Genomic DNA, 18,612 nt, shown 5'->3' with positions numbered 1-18,612 from the left:
TTTCTAGATTTTCAAATTGATATTATTTATAATTTCTTGTATCGTATATTTATTATTTTTTTAATAAAATTTTTGTAACGGTTAAGTTGTAAGGTTTTAAAAAAGTAATTATTTTAAAATGTGGATCTGTTAATTATCTCCACTTATATATAATTATTATGGATGAAAATTGTTTAATTTATAAACTTTTTGTTTAAAAATAATTTAGCAAATAATCAAAGTGCAAATAAAGTTTGGAAGTTATTAAATTTTATAATAAAGTTTTAATAATTTTTGTTTAGTAGTGATTTTATTCTTGTTTTAATCAAAATTTAATTATGTTATATTATTATTGTTATTTTTATATTACAAATAATAAATTTATTAAATAATTTTTTTTTTATACAGATATATATTTTTTTTATTGAAAGATGTCTGATATTGTTATTTATAATAATATCAATTATAACTTATTAAAGATTAATTACAATTGTAGCAGTTCTATTTTAAACATTGATAAAAATAACATAATATTTCATAAATACTTTAAAAGTGCATTGTTGAAAAATATTTGTATTTGTTATTGTTTTGTTAGTAGCATTATTATTATACTGTTATTATTTTTATTGATGTTATCTCTGCTTATGATGGTGGTAATAACAATATATAGTAGTCGTATGTATTTTTTTAATTGTAAGTGAAATTGTTAGAAAAGTGATGAAGGATTGTGGTATTTATTCTAATATTGTGCCAGGAGGCAACGGTGGCAGTAATTGCACAATTACTGGGGCAGTAAATACTGCTAGTGGTGGAGGTGGGGGCAATACTGTTAATAGACAACAACATCAACAACAACCCATAATCGTATCAAATAATAATAATAATAACAACAACAATAATTTGGTTGTAACAAATGAACAGCAGAAAGATTCATCTTCAATTATGGGTGTTCGTAAATTACCCAAAAAACGAAAATTTGATCCATCAGAGCTAGAGGAAACTGTTAAACCAGTTACATCATATCAAACTAATTTATTAACTACAGTTACTCCAACATCAACATCGATCGATAATAATAATTTTATACAAAGTGTTGTCATGCCTCCGCAGTCGATAGCTGTAGATTATTCTGTGTTCTCATCATCGATGTTGCAGAAAAATAATGTTCAAGATATTATTATGACGACAAGAAATTCACGTCAAAATGCATATGATATTCCACCAGTTATTATTGAAGATCGGAGTGATCCAACTACTTTAATTATTAGGGATTCTGAAATGCCACCACAGCAACGTGATGATGGTAATAATCTTTTAATGCCTAGCACGGGCGGTAGTGAAATTAATATGTTAAGGAGAACTAATGGTAGAACTGATATCGAATTAAGAGAGTGGTTGGACCATAGAGTTTTAGCAAAAAAAGATCAAGTTTATCTACCTGGTGTTATTAAACAAGCGAGTAATTCGAATGAAGTTTGGGTCGAGTTCGATAGATTCGAAGGTAAATTAATTATATTTAAAGATGTTTTATCATCGGGTAAATACGATGTAATTGGTGATGCTAGTCCATCATTAGGACAAGTTACATTAGGTGCTCGTGTTTGTGTTAGAACTAATCAAGACGAACAGCAATCTTCTCCTCGTGTTTTTATGGAAGGTGTTGTGTATAAAATTTTAACATCTCCGACACGATTTGTAGTGCGTCTTATTAATAATGGACAGGACAAAGAGCTTATAGTGAAACGTGCTGATCTCAGATTATTGTTACCTCCTTGGTGGGAGGAATTACAAGATACAGTCATTGAAGATAATATTTCTACCCAGCATAACGGGCATTTAACATTACCGTTACAATTACATCATGTCGTGCCAACTTTACAACCTGCTGATGCTGGAGGCTATTACAGGTTAGTAGTCATTATTATTGTTTCTTATATTCTATTATGAGTTTTTAAATTATTTATTACGTTAAATAATGTATAAATTTCTTCCATCTTATGATTCTTTATGTGATAAATCCTTATATTGAGTTCATATACAGCTATACATTTCCATTATTATTTTTCCTAAAAAAAAAAAAAAATTTAGATCACTAATGTGTGATAATTCAGGTAAGAGATGATAAAAATAATTGGGCTAAATTTGGTCCATCGAACACCTAAGCTGTTAATTACTCGAGCTTTCTTTGTATCTCCAGTAGAGGAAAATGAGTTTCTCTTATCAAACCTGTTGATCCGGTTCCCAAGTATTTCCAGGGAAGATGGAATGTTGGATAAGGAGCCATAAGGGGATGATCAAGGCTCAATAGAAGGATTGAGAGCCCTTTCGGAGATGTGGTTAGTTTAAATTATTATGATGATATTTCATTGTAATCTCTATCCATCTGATGTAGTTCCAAAGTTACTTCTATGACATCCTCATCAAAAAGCACTAGAAGGCTAAAAGGCTGGTGATTATATTTATTTAGTTGATTTGCTTGATATAATTTTAATAATAAATGACAACTTACAAGTAATCTTGTAAATTTAAATCTATCAAATACATATCGAAGATAACTCTTTCTTTGAACAGAAAAAAGAATTAGATTGTAAAATAATTATAATCATTAACAGTATTCGAGGTTAACAGACACTAAAAATTATTTAAAATACAGAGATATGCAAAACACTTTAAATAAAACAATATGTTTATTGAAAATAAATGTGTATCCCAAAACAGAAAACATTTTTAAGTTGAAGTATAAAAAATAGTAAATTTAATAATCTTAATTATAAAAATAAATTACATTTTTCCTTCCTTAGTTCCTTCTCATCTATTGATGATAACTGTTTAACAGTAGAAATGTGTACTTCATTTTTTTCTTAATAGATGGTTTTTGACTGTGTTTGTATTTAAAATGGCAATTAAATTTTTAAACTTAATAAAGATCTGAATACCCTTACAAAATAAAAGAAGCTTTTTTCATTTGCACTTTTATTATTTTTTTTAAATAGATACAGTAGGGAAAAGATTTTACCAAAATTTATATAGATTAATATATAATACAAAAAACTTGATGACCAAAAAAGTAGTTGTAAATGCCGTCACATTTGTCTGAATTCGATAAAATTACTTTTTGTGAAGATATCTGTTATATGAGAGTAAGTCAATTATTATCCGCAGTGTAGTTATAAATTTTATTGCAATACAAATAGGAAACTTACTTGTACATCATTTTTCAACATAGTCCCTTGCATTTCAATGCACAAGGTCCATCATTGCACAAGCTTCCTGATGCCCTCATAAAAGAAGGTTTATGGTTGAGCTGCGAGCCAGGAATGCACCGCTTCTTTCACTGTTTCCGCCGAGGTAAATCGACAGTCCCTTAATGCGTCTAAGTGGACCAAGCAAGTGGTAGTCAGAAGGGGCAAGATCAGGACTATATGGAGGATGAGCCAGTACTTCAAAGTTGAATTTCTGAAGCGTTTCAGCAATGTGGGCAGAAGCACAGCAATGTGGGCAGAAGCATGTGGACGGGCATTGTCGTGCAACAACACATCACCTTTTGACAGCAGACTTTTTGGCGTTTGCTTCGAATTGCAGGCTTCAGCTTGGCAGTAAGCATCTCACTGTAATGCACACTGTTTATTGTCATGCCTCTTTACTCATAATGTTCCAGTACTGGGCCTTGTGAGTCCCAAAAAACCGTAAGCATCAGTTTTCCTGTGGATGGTTAGGTCTTCAACGTTTTTTTTGCAGGGCGAATTTGGATGTTTCCATTCGATACTCTGCCATTTACTCTCTGGCTTGTAATGATGGATCCATGTTTCGTCACCAGTGATGATTGTGTCTAAGAAGATGTCCCGTTCGTTACCGTAGTAATCCAAATGTTTTTGGCAGATGTCCTAGTGCGTCTGTTTATGCGACTGTGTGAGTTATTTTGGGACCCATCTTGCACAGACTTTATGAAACCCAAGTCTGTTGTGGATGATTTCGTAGGCAGAACCGTGACTAATTTGCAGACAATGGGCCACCTCATCGTTAGTTACTCGTCTGTCTAAGAAAACCATGTCACATGCACGCTCAATGTTTTCCTCATTTGTGGCAGTAAACGCTCGTCCGGCTCCTTCGTCATGCGTAACACTTGTGCGACTATTTTTGAATTTTTCAATCCATTCATAGACACTCTGTTGTAGCAACACACTGTTCCCGTACTGTACCGAAAGTCTTCGATGGGTTTTGACCCCTGATACACCTTCCGACCACAAAAAACGAATCGCTGAACGTTGCTCTTCTTTGGTGCAAACAGAAAGCGGAGCAGCCATGGTTAATGGCAGGGCAGCGATAATGGAACTAACGTAGCAGCATCAAACCTGCATGGACATAACAATTAAACCACGCATGCGTAATCTACGCAACACGACAGTACTACCACCATAAACAAAAATATAAATAAATTGTGGATAATAATTGACTTACCGTCGTAGATCTTGATACATTAAAAAACATATGAGTTTTAGCCCTTTTTTTTTAATAACTTCTATACATTAAAGAGGCGTGCTTCATTAATTTAATAAAAAAAGTAATAAAACAGGATTGTAAGATTGGTAATATCCTTGGGGATGAGACATTTAAATTGATATCAAACAAACCTGGAAGAGGTCATTTCAATTATAATCAGTAATTGGTTCACAATCCATCCCCCCTCTAGGTTATTAATGACTAAATGGATTTAAACCTTGAAGGTTTGACATTTACCATAGGTTAATAAACCTATGTTATTAGTCCTAGTAAGACTAATTACTAGGAGCTTATGTGGATCTTGAAATCTGTATTAAACATACTGATTGAAAAACAGCTGGAATTAGTAAGTTTATCAAATTTGAAGGTAGTAAATAAATTTCCATCGTAAACCAAAATCATTAGAGGAAGATTAACAAAAATAAATTACTGAATTGAAAAGATAACATTTTTTTTTTTTTTTAATGAACACTGTTATGGTGTTGAATAAAATTGATAATGATCAATTTTTTAAAATTATTAAGACAGAATTGTTTGTTAAAATTGATGAGAATTCATTTCCTTTGTGATTCTATGAAAAAATACTTACTAATTACTTCTGACACAGTCATGCCAAACTATATTCCTGCTCCAGAAGTACAGAAAACCCACTGATCAAATGCAGTAATTTTTTTCTGAAACAATCCCATTATTTAGCAAAATGGATAATAAAAAAATATAGTAAGTTACACCAACCACATCTCTTTGAAATAAAGATTTCTTCAATCTAATTAATAATGTAATTTAAAAAAATGGTTGTCCCCTGGAACTGCACTATAAGTCGAGGAGACAGTTACCAACCAATCTTCTAATTCATTGTTAATTCAGGAATACATAAAGTTAACAGGTTTATGTAGGAAGCAAATCTCTTTAATTTTGAAATAGTTTTTTAAACAGTTAGATAGAAGCAGGGGCAATCCTTTCTCTGGATTCTTAGCTAATTGTTTAGTCAGATTAGTCTATTTTTTCATAAGGTAGTCTATAGGTAATATAGAAATGAAAGCTAAAAATGAATTTCATTATTCGTCTGGTTGTTCTTTTGTGAAATGTGTGTGTCTGTGTCTGTCTGTCTGTCTTATGTTTCTCATATTGAAAGTATTGTTAAAAAAATAAACCAAATTATAAAATATTCCTATGAAATTGGAAGTAATCAGCTTATACAATGTTTTAATTTAAAATTATTTCTAAAGATAAAATCATTAATGATGTTTACCGATGAAGTATAACTGATTTGTAATCGCCACTGATTTTGTTTAATTCTGTATAACTTTACAGCTTGTAGCATAGTTTTCAAGGTAATTGGGATGGGACAGTCTCAAATTTTTTTTACAGAAAATTCACAAATTAAAAGAAATTTTACAGCTGAGTTCAATAAATACAGTGGTTTTAGTATAAAAAACCATTGACATGTAGAAAAAAAAACAAGAAGTATAGTAAAAACAGCTAAACATCCTAACAGATGAGAAGGATCAGATAAAGCAAATCTGATCAGCAAATCTTAATGTTCATGATGTTTATCACCAGCTCACCTGTCCCATTCGCAAAAAAAACACATGTACTTTGTATATCCTAACAAAATAGCTATAACTTTCAAATCATCACATATGCTCCAGCTATGTTTTGTATAATTTATTTTTTCAAGAACATCTTTCATCACATCATATGTCTCTTTCAAATTAATACCATAAGTGATTGGTATCGAAGGATATCTGTTACCGTTGTGTAATAGAACCACTTTTAAACTATACTTGGCCGGCCTCTGTGGCACAAGTGGTAGCGTCTTGACCTTTCACTCGGAAGTCCCGGGTTCGAATCCTGGTCAGACATGGCATTTTCACACACGCTACAAATCATTCATCTCATCCTCTGAAGTAATGCACAACTGTGGACCTGGAAGTTAAAAACAAATCTATAAAAAAGGCGCTAGTCCTCAGGTTTATAAACTTGTCCCAAGTGCAACATAATCAATATTTGTGCAATAAACCAAATTATTTTCATCAATAAAGTACTGAGAAAGTTCTTTTTGTCGGCTTCAAAAGTCTAAAATTTTTGTATTTTTTTGAAGTAAAATCCAACCTTGCAATCTTGATCCTAACAGTTCAGCTTGATTTTTTGATAAGTTTAAATCCCTAACTAAGTCATTTAATTCACCTTGTGATATAAGGTGTGGCTTATTGGAAGATAATTCAAAATCAAAATCATTGTTGTCTTCTTCAGTACTGCCTGATTCTGTATCGCTGCTTTTGAAACATACATTCACAGGTGGCTTAGGAACTGGAATAATTTCACTGTGAGGTACAGGCCTGATTGCAGATTGCAATGAAGGATATTGTACAGCATGTTTAGATTTTTTAGAAATTCAAGACACACTTGTTAAACAAAAAGTAACAATCGGTTACATGATCCTTTGGTTCATGTCAAACCATAAGTACATCAAATAGCAAAGCCTTCTTTCTGTGTACCTTTCAGCCATCCTCTTAAATATACAGAACAATTAGTGCGTACTATATGACGAGACCACATCTTATCCTAATCACCAGTTTTACACTGAAAATACAAATGATATGCTTTTTTAAATAAAGGTGTAATGTTTTTTCTATTTGATTTTACGGTAAGCTCACCACATAAATAACAAAAGGCATCCACACCATTTACATAATTTCGAGGCATTATGACATTGCACTGTTAACAAATTTAAGACAGCAATAAGACTGAACAAAATTAATTCATTCCTAAATCCAGTGCTTAATACAAACAACACAGCTGTGTTTTCAGCTACATGTTTTGACCTGCACAGACATGATTAATCTTGTCCATGAAGGCCCACTCTTCAGTATTAGATTTGATGTCATAATATGTGACTGATGATTTAATTCTTTGTCTAGTATTGTTTATTTATAGCTTACAAATTATGTTAACAAAGTTAAACAATAAAAAATGAGCTAACAAAATACAATATAGGAGCTTAAAATGCTAACTATATGTTGAAAAATGGAGAAAAAAAATCCTATAATTGAAATTTAAAAATTTTTTCAAAAATGGTGGGTGATAGAAAGATTTTGCATTTATATTCATTTTCAGCATAAAAACAGAATCATGTATCGCATGTTAAGAAACAAAAATTATGTTTATCAGTGTTATTAGGGCCTTTTAGTTAGTCTGAGTAGAAAAATTTAATGGTTTAAACTGTGTGTAATCATCCATCTTTGCTTCTTCTACCGGATAATACGAGTAGTACACATTGTCAGTCGGTATTGTTTTTATTTAGATTTATTTTATAAACCCAAGTAGAAATCATTTTTTTTGTCAGTTTTCTTTTTATTTATTTTAATTTTAATTTTTATATTTTGTAAATATTTCCCTGTGCAACTGATGTTGACTGTTTAACAATCAGATTATAGTTTCAGAGTCAGATAATATATAAATTTCAGATATTTTAGATTTTATATTTAATTTTAATAATGTAATTTTATAATAGATTATATAATTCAAATTTTATATATATATATATATATATATATATATATATATATATATATATATATATATAAATAAGTGGATATTTGTTTGTTTGGTTGTCCTGTATGAGTTCCTATGCCACTCATCTGATTTCAATGAAATTTTGGTGAGTTGTGCGCACGTTCGTGAAGGTTTTGGGCCCACCACGTGGTGCTGGGGTCAAGATATTTCAAAAAACTGTATTTATGGTCTGATTGGGCTAAATTCAGAATATATGTATTAGTTACGTAAAAAGAAATATTTTTGCAAAAAATGGACCTGCTAGGTGGCACTGGGGTCGAGATATTTCAAAAAATTGAATTTATGGTCCGATTTGGCTTGTATTCAGAATATGTATTAAATGTCAGAATGACTGCACCGAATCGATCTACAAATGGTCTTTTCGATCGTGATTTGCAACAAGAAACACACTTTGATGTCAACAAATTAGGTACATTTGTTCAAACGAATCGTCTGAAACCGGTTCCAAAACATTGAAAACTAAAAGATTTGAGAGGAAATGAACAGCTCTTTGGTGGCGCACTCATTTTATTGTCTGGTGATTTTTGACAAACTATGCCACCTACACCACATTCAGCACCCACTGATGAACTTAATGCTTGTCTCAAATCATCAGTTTTATGGCGACAAATACAAAAATTGACTTGGAAGACCAATATGCATGTACAACTACAGCATGATGCATCTGGTGAACGTTTTGCAAAACAGTTGTTGGATATTGGGAATGGGAAAATACAATCTATGATCGACAAAGTGTATCACATTACCGAGAAACTTCCATAAAATCAAAGCAACCACAGACGAATTGATTCACAGAGTTTTCCCAAATATCGCTCCGAATTACAAAAATCATTGTGGCTCAGTGCACATATTATATTAGCAGCCAAAAATAATGATATCAGTGCCATCTGTTGCACCATTCAAAATGAAGTACCAGATGAAGCGACGATATATAAGTCTATCGATACTGTAATTAAGATGAACTTGTCAATTGTCCAACTGAATTCTTGAATTCACTTGATTTGTCAAGCATGCTGCTGCACGTTTTAACATTGAAAATTGCTGTGCCTGTCATTCTTCTCCAAAACATCAATCTACCATAACAGTACCAGGCCTTCAGTTAAAAAGATGATGAACAATATCATCGAAGCTGCAATTTTAAATGGAATACTTAAAGGAGAAGATATACTGTTGCCATGCATCCCACTGACTTCGGCAGATATGCCATTCAAATTTAAATGTTTGCAGTTTCTGGTGTAACCCGCATTTGCGATGACCATCAACAAAGCACAGTGACAATTGCTACAAGTGTGGGACTAAATTTGGAAAATCCACACCTCACATGGACAGCTGTATGTGGCCTACTCATGCATTGGAAAATCTTCTGATTTATTCGTGTACACGCCAGACGGAAAAACAAAAATTATTGTGTATCCAAAAGCACTTCAATAAACAGAATTAAAATTCAAACACTTTCTTTCTTTGAATGGCTTTGCAATGCATGCCAGGTGTTAGCTAGTAGTTTATAAAATAGATTCATATAAAGTAGTTTTAGATTCAAATAACTGCCTTCCAAAAGAGGCTGCACTAAAAACTAAGAAGTAGTAACATTTTAATACTTTTTTGAATTTTGAAGTTTACTAGTTAAGGATAAGTAATTTTTTGGTAGTTACTTTAATTTAGCATGACCTAAAAAAGTAAAAATTTGAAGACACGTAAAATTTATTTTTAGTTGGTTTTTTGTAGGTTTTTAATTCATTTACAGCATATTGAATTTTTAACTATACTGTATTTTGTTCCATAATTCATTTTACTGTATAATTTAAATTTTTTAACCATTCTGGTCTAAAAACACACAAAACATGATTTTAAATAGAATTTTTGTGTTATTTTTTATATATGTACATTTGGCTATTTAATATGATTCTCTTCGCTCTTTCTCCCAAGTTAAATTTTAATTAGTCTTCATTACCTCTATGAATAGAATTATAGTACATCAAAAGATTAAGTGCCATTAATTACTATACACAAAATATATGCTGTTTTCTGTAAACTATCATTCTAGTTTTATATAAAAGTAAGTATATTTTTTATGTAAAAGTTGTTTAAATATATTTCTTTACGTATTATGTTGTAGTTATTTATTCTTTTCTCATTTAGGTCTGCAACTACATCTCCATTGCAGAATATGGCCACACCTATCAGCGTGCATTCAGCTAGTACTGCGCTGTCGAATGCAAGCGGTGATGATCTCAGGCGTAGACATGATGATTTCTGTGAAAGTGATGATGAATTGAGACGTGAAGATATCCTTTTCCCTTGTGATGCGGGTAAATATTTATACTTATTTTATTGAAAAAGTAAAAACAATGTTTTATTTTTGTAAAAATTTGTTCTGATTTTCATTTAAAATTTTTGTTGTCGAGTAATTTATTAAGTCAAACAGAGTTCACTTATATGAAAGATATAAAATTAATTTAATTGCGGTTATGTTGACCTGGATTTTGATTAGTTGAACCTTTGTTTAATCCAGACTACTTTCCTGAGTTTCCTTCAGTGTTTGTAGGCTTCATTATTCAGTAACTGATGTTTATTTATAACTTTTTAATTTTGTTTGTAAGATTTGAGTATTATATATTTTACTGTTAAACCGTAAAAATTAGGTTATTTTATGAATTAAAAAAGGTATATTATACAAAAAAAAAAATCAATGTATAATATACATTGATTTTTATCTGTTTAATTATTAAATTTCCCTTTTTTAATTTTGTTCTCCCCGTAATCTTTTGTTGTCTACTCATTCATACTACATGAACATTAGTATGATGTGTGGGGATTTTTTAATTAGTCCAATTGTGGTACTTCAAGCAAGGATGAGAAACTATTCCTTATGTTTCTGTAATCAAAAACTATTTATACAGTATGTTCAAAATGTAACTATACACCTGCTGTACGCTAATGCAGCAATATGTAACCCGCTTACTTTACAGTAGTTGTTGGAAATGGTCCTCATGAACATCGAAACATATTTGCATGTGTTTCTTCTTGTTCTCAAAGACTATCACAAGTTGTTCGTGTGAAATGTTCTTGGTGAAATAACGAATAGCAGTTGAAGTTCTTTAATGCTGTGGGGGTTTCATCGATAAATATTGCTTTCTGCATAACCTCAAAAGTAAAATTCTGATGGACTTATCTCCAGAGAACAAGTTGGCCACAAGTCCTTAGAAATTATTCAATCCCTAAAATCCTCTTGCAGTAACTTCATGGACTGCCTGGCTGTCTTTGCAGTTATGCAGTCTTGTTGAATTCAAACATAATTTTTTTCCTCATTTAGCTCTCCATGAACTGGTGATAACAAGGGGAATTTATTGTTTCTGCGAAGAATATTGAGCTGACTATTCTTTTCTTGAATATTGCAATCCACATCCCAATAATGATGTAAAGAGATTTCATGTATGGCATGCTGGTTATTGGCAAACCCAATAGACATGCAGAACATGAGTTCTGTGCGTACATATACTCTGATATATGGAGCTGTGCCTTATAAAAAAATATATTCCAAAATATCGTCAGAATTGTCTACTGGAAATTGTTGACATCATTCACAATATTGAATTTGCTTTCTACAATTTGTAGCTAATTTTTGAACTGCTTTCACTTTATGAGACTGAGTTTTTTTACGTTGCAAATCCAGTGTTTTTCTGTTAGGCCATCTTTTGTATGGACTTGTTGGGACTACATTGCATAGCAGCTGGTATGTCTTGCAGTTTTTCTTCATAGAGTACTGATTGTCCACCGCTTCACTCGTAGTCCTTTACTAATCCCATCTTACTAAATTTCTCACTTAGCATTCTTACACTATGTTGATTAGGAACCAGTATATCTGAAAATTTAATGGAAAACTGGACTTTCACTATCAGTATGTGTTCACTGTTCTCTTGGAAGATGTATTCAACAAGAATATTCACTGTTCTAAGTCAGTTAACATCATTCTGAACACAGAGAGAAAGACATGGTCTCAATCATTTAAAGGTGACAACCGTACAATGAACAACAAAGATCTGGTCACACCTTTTCATCTCAAAATCACTAGCTTGACTGGCTCGTGAAAGCAAACTGCACACAATGCAGGATTACCAACCTCACAGAAAACATTACTCGTGCGCTTGGAATATAATTCCTCGACATATAATTGTGTATATATATTTGCAAAGCAATTTTTAAAACGCCCTCTAATAAACAAGTAATTTGTACGTTAGACATTTTTCACGACACTAGGTTTCATTTGGATGGTAACAAGATATTTCAATACTGTTGGTGAATTTGTTGAGGGAATTTTTAGATTTAGAAAAGTACGGTTTCATTCTGAAACTGTTACTGAAATACAGACTTAAAACTTGATTATGCTTAACACTTTGGTTCAGGCTACAACAACCTGTATTTATTAGCATAATTGCCAAAGCCTCAGTTCAAAATGCATTAAAGTCAGGAAACCCCAATTTTATGTTTGATTCTAGTATTTTTTAATAATGAATACAATTCTGTAGAAGATATGCTTTTCAAAGATGAACAATTGTGGCATCTCATTTAATTCTTTTATTCTATATTTTTCATCTAAAAGTTATAAATTGATGTGTATTTTACTAAGATTGATGATATTTTCAAATTTATGTAATTCAGAAATAAAACCGTTTGCTTGTCCCGATTCACAGCTAACTGAAAAATGTGTTATAAAAATGTATGCATTATAAGATAAAACTAAGTTGTTCTTTATATAAAATTAAATAAAATAAAATAAAAATGCTATTAATTTTATAAACATGATTTAATTTTTTTTATGATAAATTATATTTTTAGAATAGATAGAAAAATTCATTTATTAGCTATGGGATCTGTTCAAAAAATAATTAAACCTTCTCAAAAAAAAATATGTTATTCCAATATTTACAGCATTATACAATTAATTTCCTTTAAAGTAATGTCCCTTCCACTTCAAGGCTCTGGGAATGCACTGTTTGAAATAGCTTTTAGAACATTCAATGAATTTCCTTTTATGGACTCTACTCCAAAATTTCTATTCTTTAAAGAGCAATTCTAATGTTGAAAATAAATGAAAATCAGCAGGAGCTAGGTCATGTCAGTATGGGTGGTGAGGGATGACATCAAGCAAATATATTTGCGCAGAACTCACAAATTAGCATTAATGTGGTGGGCCAGCTCATTGCCGTGGTAAAGGAACAGTGTGCTGTTACATCAAAATTCAGTTCTCTTTTTTGCTCACTTCTTTATAGAGATGTCTGATTACTTCCAGGTAGTACTGCAGGTTGACTACCTTCCCCTGCATGTAAAAACTTATAGAGAACATCATGCCAAAAACAGTGTCAACATCACCTTTGTGTTTAGCATTTATCCTTGAAAATTGGTGGATATATTTCTAAAAAGGTTTATAATTCTAAAATAATTTTTGTTTCTATTTTCAAATCAGTGCTGCATAAACAAAAAGTGTTAAAATATATTAGAACATTGTGATTTCTATTGTAAAAAATTTATTAGGAAAAAATTCCTGTGAGCTGATTTCAGATTACATTAATATTTCCAAATAAGATTTTGTAGCCATTTCTTGATGTTTAAAATGGTAATAATAGTTACAAACATCGGATATATTTTATATATCAGTTGAAGTCAAAATTTTACCTTCTTTTTGAGTTTAGTTGGCAAGTAAGTAATTAAAATACAGCTTTAACATTTTGGATACAGTTTGTAAATGGATTTGTATTCATACTTGAGTTTTGTTAAATTTGAGATATTGATTTGTAATGCTTAATATTTCTATAATATTCAGATTGATGCCAGCCTAGTGTGGTCAGTAGGAAGAAAGTTATGATGATTTTTTATAGAATTAAATTTATTAAATTTAAATTAAGACATTTTAAGTGATCAGTAAGTATTTTTTACCTTGTTCAGCATATTTAATAACCCATGAGTATTTTATTGATTAAAATTGTTTATTTTTATGAGTTTCCTTGAGTTTTTTAAATTATGAAATTGTCAATTGTCCACTAACAGTAAAAGTTCACTAATATTTTAGATTAAATTTCTATGATAATAAATAATAAATTCAATTCAGTTTTCATTTGATTGCGAGCAATCCATACAGCTGTAAATATTAAGAAATACGAGAGGCTCAATTTTGTTTTGTATTATATTATCTAATTCCCAATAATTTGGTTTTACAGTATCCATTACATCTTTTATGTAGTTTTTCCATTCCTGCTGGCCCGTTTTATCTTTGGCTTTTAAGTATAAATTTTTACATCAGATATTTTAAAATTAATATTTTCTGATTCTACGTAATTTTTTATTTGTCCCCAAATTAACTCAGTTGGGTTGAGTTCACAATGATAGGGAGGTAATTGAAGCATGCTTTTCCCTCTGGATCTTGCTAACTCATCAATTTTATATACATTAAAATTACCTTTAATATATGATACCCTTTGTAATAAAGAGACTTTAAGAACATATAAAATCTCTCCTTTTGAACTAAGCCGCATTTTGATGTAATCATTTTTTAAAAAACGGCTGAAATTTTTTCCTTTTTACATGAATGATAAGGAGTGTTGTCTAAGACAATAACTGAATTATCTTGTAGTAGAGGCAACAAATTGCTAAACCATTTCTCAAAAAACATCAAATTCTCAAAAGAAAGTTTTCTCAAAAGAGAAGTTCATCTCGTTATGATAGTCTCCTATAAATTTAGAATAAAAAATCCAGACCACCATTGACAAACCCAATATTGCTGCCAATATGTGTAATTATGAGATGCCTACTTTTATGTGATGGAGCCTTATTAATGGTTGATAAGTTACACAGGAGGCTTCTTTTGTCAGCTTTATCTTTCCAAATAAAACTTTTCATATGGCCTTTGTTGACCCAAGTTTCATCCATATAATATATTCTGTGGCCTTCTTTCCTCATTTTTTTATTTCAGTGAGGTAATGTCTTTGCATATAATGATAGCATTTCTGGCAATGAAAGCTCTTTCCAAGCCTCATTTTTTGTATTTAAAATTCATACTTTTAAACAATTTATAAAAAGTTGTTTTCAGAAATCTGATAGGTTGTTATCGTTATTTACAACTTGTAACACTTTGTCTACTGTCGGCAGGTTTGAAAATAAAATTTGTATACTTTTTTATAAATTACATTTTTTATAGAAATCGTCAACTTTTTCTTCAATTGACCCGTGGTTTTGTTTTCTTCAGAGACTGTAATTCATTAGTAGATTTATTCTTGTGAATCACATTGTGCACTAAAGCTGCACAGCTTCCACTTATGTCAGAAGTTTTATTAACAACATCCGAAATTAATATCGTTGGATTATTCTAATTCGCTTTTGTAAGCGTTTAAAATGATGTGTTTTTCCGCACAACTTAAGTGCTTTCTTCACGGCCTTTTTCTTGGATGGTGATATCAATAATCCACTATTGTCAACTGAATCGGTATCAGATATGGTGTCAAAATAATGGTATAACTCAAATCGTACAGACATAAATCCAGGAATATACTACACTCACGTTGCAATAAACTAAAAATTGCATTATTATCCTTTTTTTCAACCTCAAATAACATAAGAGTAAATAAATAACAGAACACAAAAATTGAACACGAGAATAAAAGAGTGATCATATGAAAAGATCAAGGGTTTTTTAATAGTTCTCAGAAGACAACATTATATAAATGCTTGTATGACTAATTATTCGGTGCCTAATATATGAATAATGGTTAAAGTGTTGTATATAGATATGGCTGTATTGTGAATCAGCACTGATACATAGAATGTGATTCAGCAGATTCATGATGAATTCAATCTTTGTTTATTCACTCTATAAGCTAACTGAATACATTATAGTCACTCGCAGAGGGTGTAAAGGATGGAGTCATAATTAATTAAGTCAGCAGAGGTGAAATTCCTGTAAACTGTAAAAATTCTGTGAACAGAATTTGGAGAATGAAAGAGCAAATGCAAAGCAATATCTGCAGAGATGAATTTTGAAGTAGACTAACCGAGCCCAATCTTTGACAAAGAAAGAAGATATTTCTCTTTATACAGTAAATTTTATGAAATATTCATCATTAAAAACAAGTAAATTTGTTGTCTAATTTCAGATGGTTATAGAGTATCTGGTAGTAGTAAAAGAAGTAGTATGCAAAGTAGAGGTAGTACTTCAAGTTTAATGGAGCATGGCAGTATAACGCCGCGTTCAACTCCTGCAACTCCCAGGTAAATATTTAATTAAATAATCTTTTTTTGTAATTGAAATAGCTTTTTTAATCGGTAAGATTTGTTTATTTGATATTAACTATCAAAAACGTCTTTATTTATCATTGGCAATTGATAATAATTATTTTATATACTGTTATTTAAACTAGATCATGATGGTACATACTTTAGAGATTATTTGTATGATTAATCTTTGTTTTAATTATGTGTCTCATAAATTAAAAAAAAAAAAAAAACAAATTATATCTGAAACTAGATTAACAAGGACTTTTCAGAAAATAGCCTATTTATTTATTAAAAAAAAACTTAGTCGAAATATTTTTATTATATATCATATAAATTAGATCTTTTTACCTAATTTTCTACTTAGTCTGCAGCCAAAGTGAGGCACTTGTAGTATTTCATAAGCATTGGAATTCTTTTGTCATCAAAATTTCTTCCGTCTATGTCTGAGCCATATTTCTACAGAAGACTGGAACTGATCATTGTCGAAGCACTGGATCAAGTTATTTCTTTAAAACTGTCAAATTTGGGCTGTAAGGAGGAAATTCATATGCTTTTTCCTTTGATTTTAGCAGCAAAGTTTGAGTACAGTCAGCAGCAAACAGTCGGATGTTACTGTCGAAAAAATGAGTTATTTTTGAGCGGTGCTATTTTACTTTTTAAAAATTAACTCTTCTTTTGGTTTTGTTTGCGAGTAAGTTTGGCATCACTCTACTGCTTGATTTCTTTTTGTCTCTACCATTAAATGTAAAATATCATTGCTTGAATGTTGTTAGATTCAGAAAGAGTTAATCCAAAACTCATCCTTTGCATTTGTGTCAATGTGATGGAAGTTTAGGAATGTACTGGACATAAAACATGCGATAACCTATAGCTTAGTGTTACTATGATCACTCCGTTAAAAACCAAGTAAAAGATCTAAGGAAATGACTAATGCTCCAAAGAGATGAACTGCCTGGTTTTTTCAAACTATATCAACTTTTTTCTTAATCCATTTTTCCAAGTGAATTTTGCAATACCTTTCATTTATTTAATGAAGTTCAGAATTACTTGAATTTTTTTTTTAGGTCTCAGGCAGCTACACCTCATAAATATAAGAAAGGTGATGTAGTCTCTACACCAAGCGGCATTCGCAAGAAATTCAATGGTAAACAATGGCGTAGATTATGTTCTAAAGATGGCTGCTCAAAGGAATCTCAACGTAGAGGTTATTGTTCACGTCATCTTAGTTTAAAGGGTAGTAGTCTACGTACCGGTCCCACTAGCTTTCCAAGGTATTCGTTTAATATGATTTTGTTTATAATAGATTTTTCCTGCTTTTCTTGCTTATTTTTTATAATGTAGAATAGAGTTTTTACTTTTTTTATTTTTTAAATAGTTTATATTATTTTAGTTATTATCAGAAGTGTAAACCAATAGCTTCCAGACATCAAAAAGGATAAGCGTGAGTTTGATCGATCAGAGTTTCAGTCTGTTTAAAAAATATTGACCCTTTTTTTCTTTAGAAACAACTTAAGTCAGGAGGTGGGGCATAACATAGTGCTGTAGTGGTTAATTTTGCTGTAATTGTTAAATTTCTGTTACTCGCTTAATTCAGTTACTAACTTTCACTTAAAATTAATCATCTGAAATGGCTATTTTAATTTTTTATTTGATAAACTGATTTAAAGAATATCAGTACTGCAGCGGTCTTTCTCCAAGAGTTCAGCAATACATTAGCTGAAATAATACGTAAGATTCAGCAAGCACTCAGTAACAGCTAACATAGATGAAAGAATAGCAAATTTATTTTAAAAATTACCAGATTGCAGTGGAAGGAGATCAGTGTTCTGATGGACCACAAATAAACAACCAAAATTGTTGATCTTATTATAAAATTTTACAATATAATTGATCAATTATAAATATAAAGAAGTTTAAAAAAACCTATAATCACACATTGGAACTTTGCCTTGATTCCTCCAGCCTTCCATTTTAACTAAGTAAGCAATTCTTCAGTTATGTCTAGTATTATTGATTTCTTGAATTTCTAATTATTCCTCAAATCAAAAAATGTTCACCTAAAAATTTGGGATTTGATTTGCAAGGGAACATATGAAAAACACAATTACACTATTTAATACACCCTGAAACAGTACTTATAGAAACATTTTAAACATCGGGAAAAGCTGAACTTAGTGTGACAATTACCATAACGATTATGTTTATAAGGTATTAAGAAAAAGGAAAACCAAAACGTCTGAAGTATTTTTGTTTTAAATCCTTAGGTCAGATACTATTTGAATCGACCTT

General features: G+C 30.8%; 1 protein-coding gene across 2 annotated transcripts in view; it reads left to right on the top strand.

Moving 5' to 3' along the window:
* The first annotated feature begins 602 nt into the window (after positions 1-602).
* Positions 603-18,612, top strand: part of cic (Putative transcription factor capicua) — a 116,300-nt gene continuing 98,290 nt past the window's right edge. For both annotated transcript variants that reach the window (XM_075371209.1, XM_075371208.1), the window contains exons 1-4: positions 603-1,886; positions 10,198-10,367; positions 16,203-16,317; positions 17,388-17,594. In XM_075371209.1, coding sequence (XP_075227324.1) covers positions 697-1,886; positions 10,198-10,367; positions 16,203-16,317; positions 17,388-17,594 — 1,682 coding nt within the window. In that variant the 5' untranslated portion in view covers positions 603-696. The remainder of the gene's footprint in view (positions 1,887-10,197; positions 10,368-16,202; positions 16,318-17,387; positions 17,595-18,612) is intronic.

This window comes from Lycorma delicatula, chromosome 7 (assembly GCF_047948215.1).
Source record: "Lycorma delicatula isolate Av1 chromosome 7, ASM4794821v1, whole genome shotgun sequence".
In the NCBI taxonomy this organism is placed as follows: domain Eukaryota; kingdom Metazoa; phylum Arthropoda; class Insecta; order Hemiptera; family Fulgoridae; genus Lycorma; species Lycorma delicatula.
The sequence above is the reverse complement of the archived record's forward strand: the minus strand, read 5'-3'. Positions and strand labels throughout refer to the sequence as shown.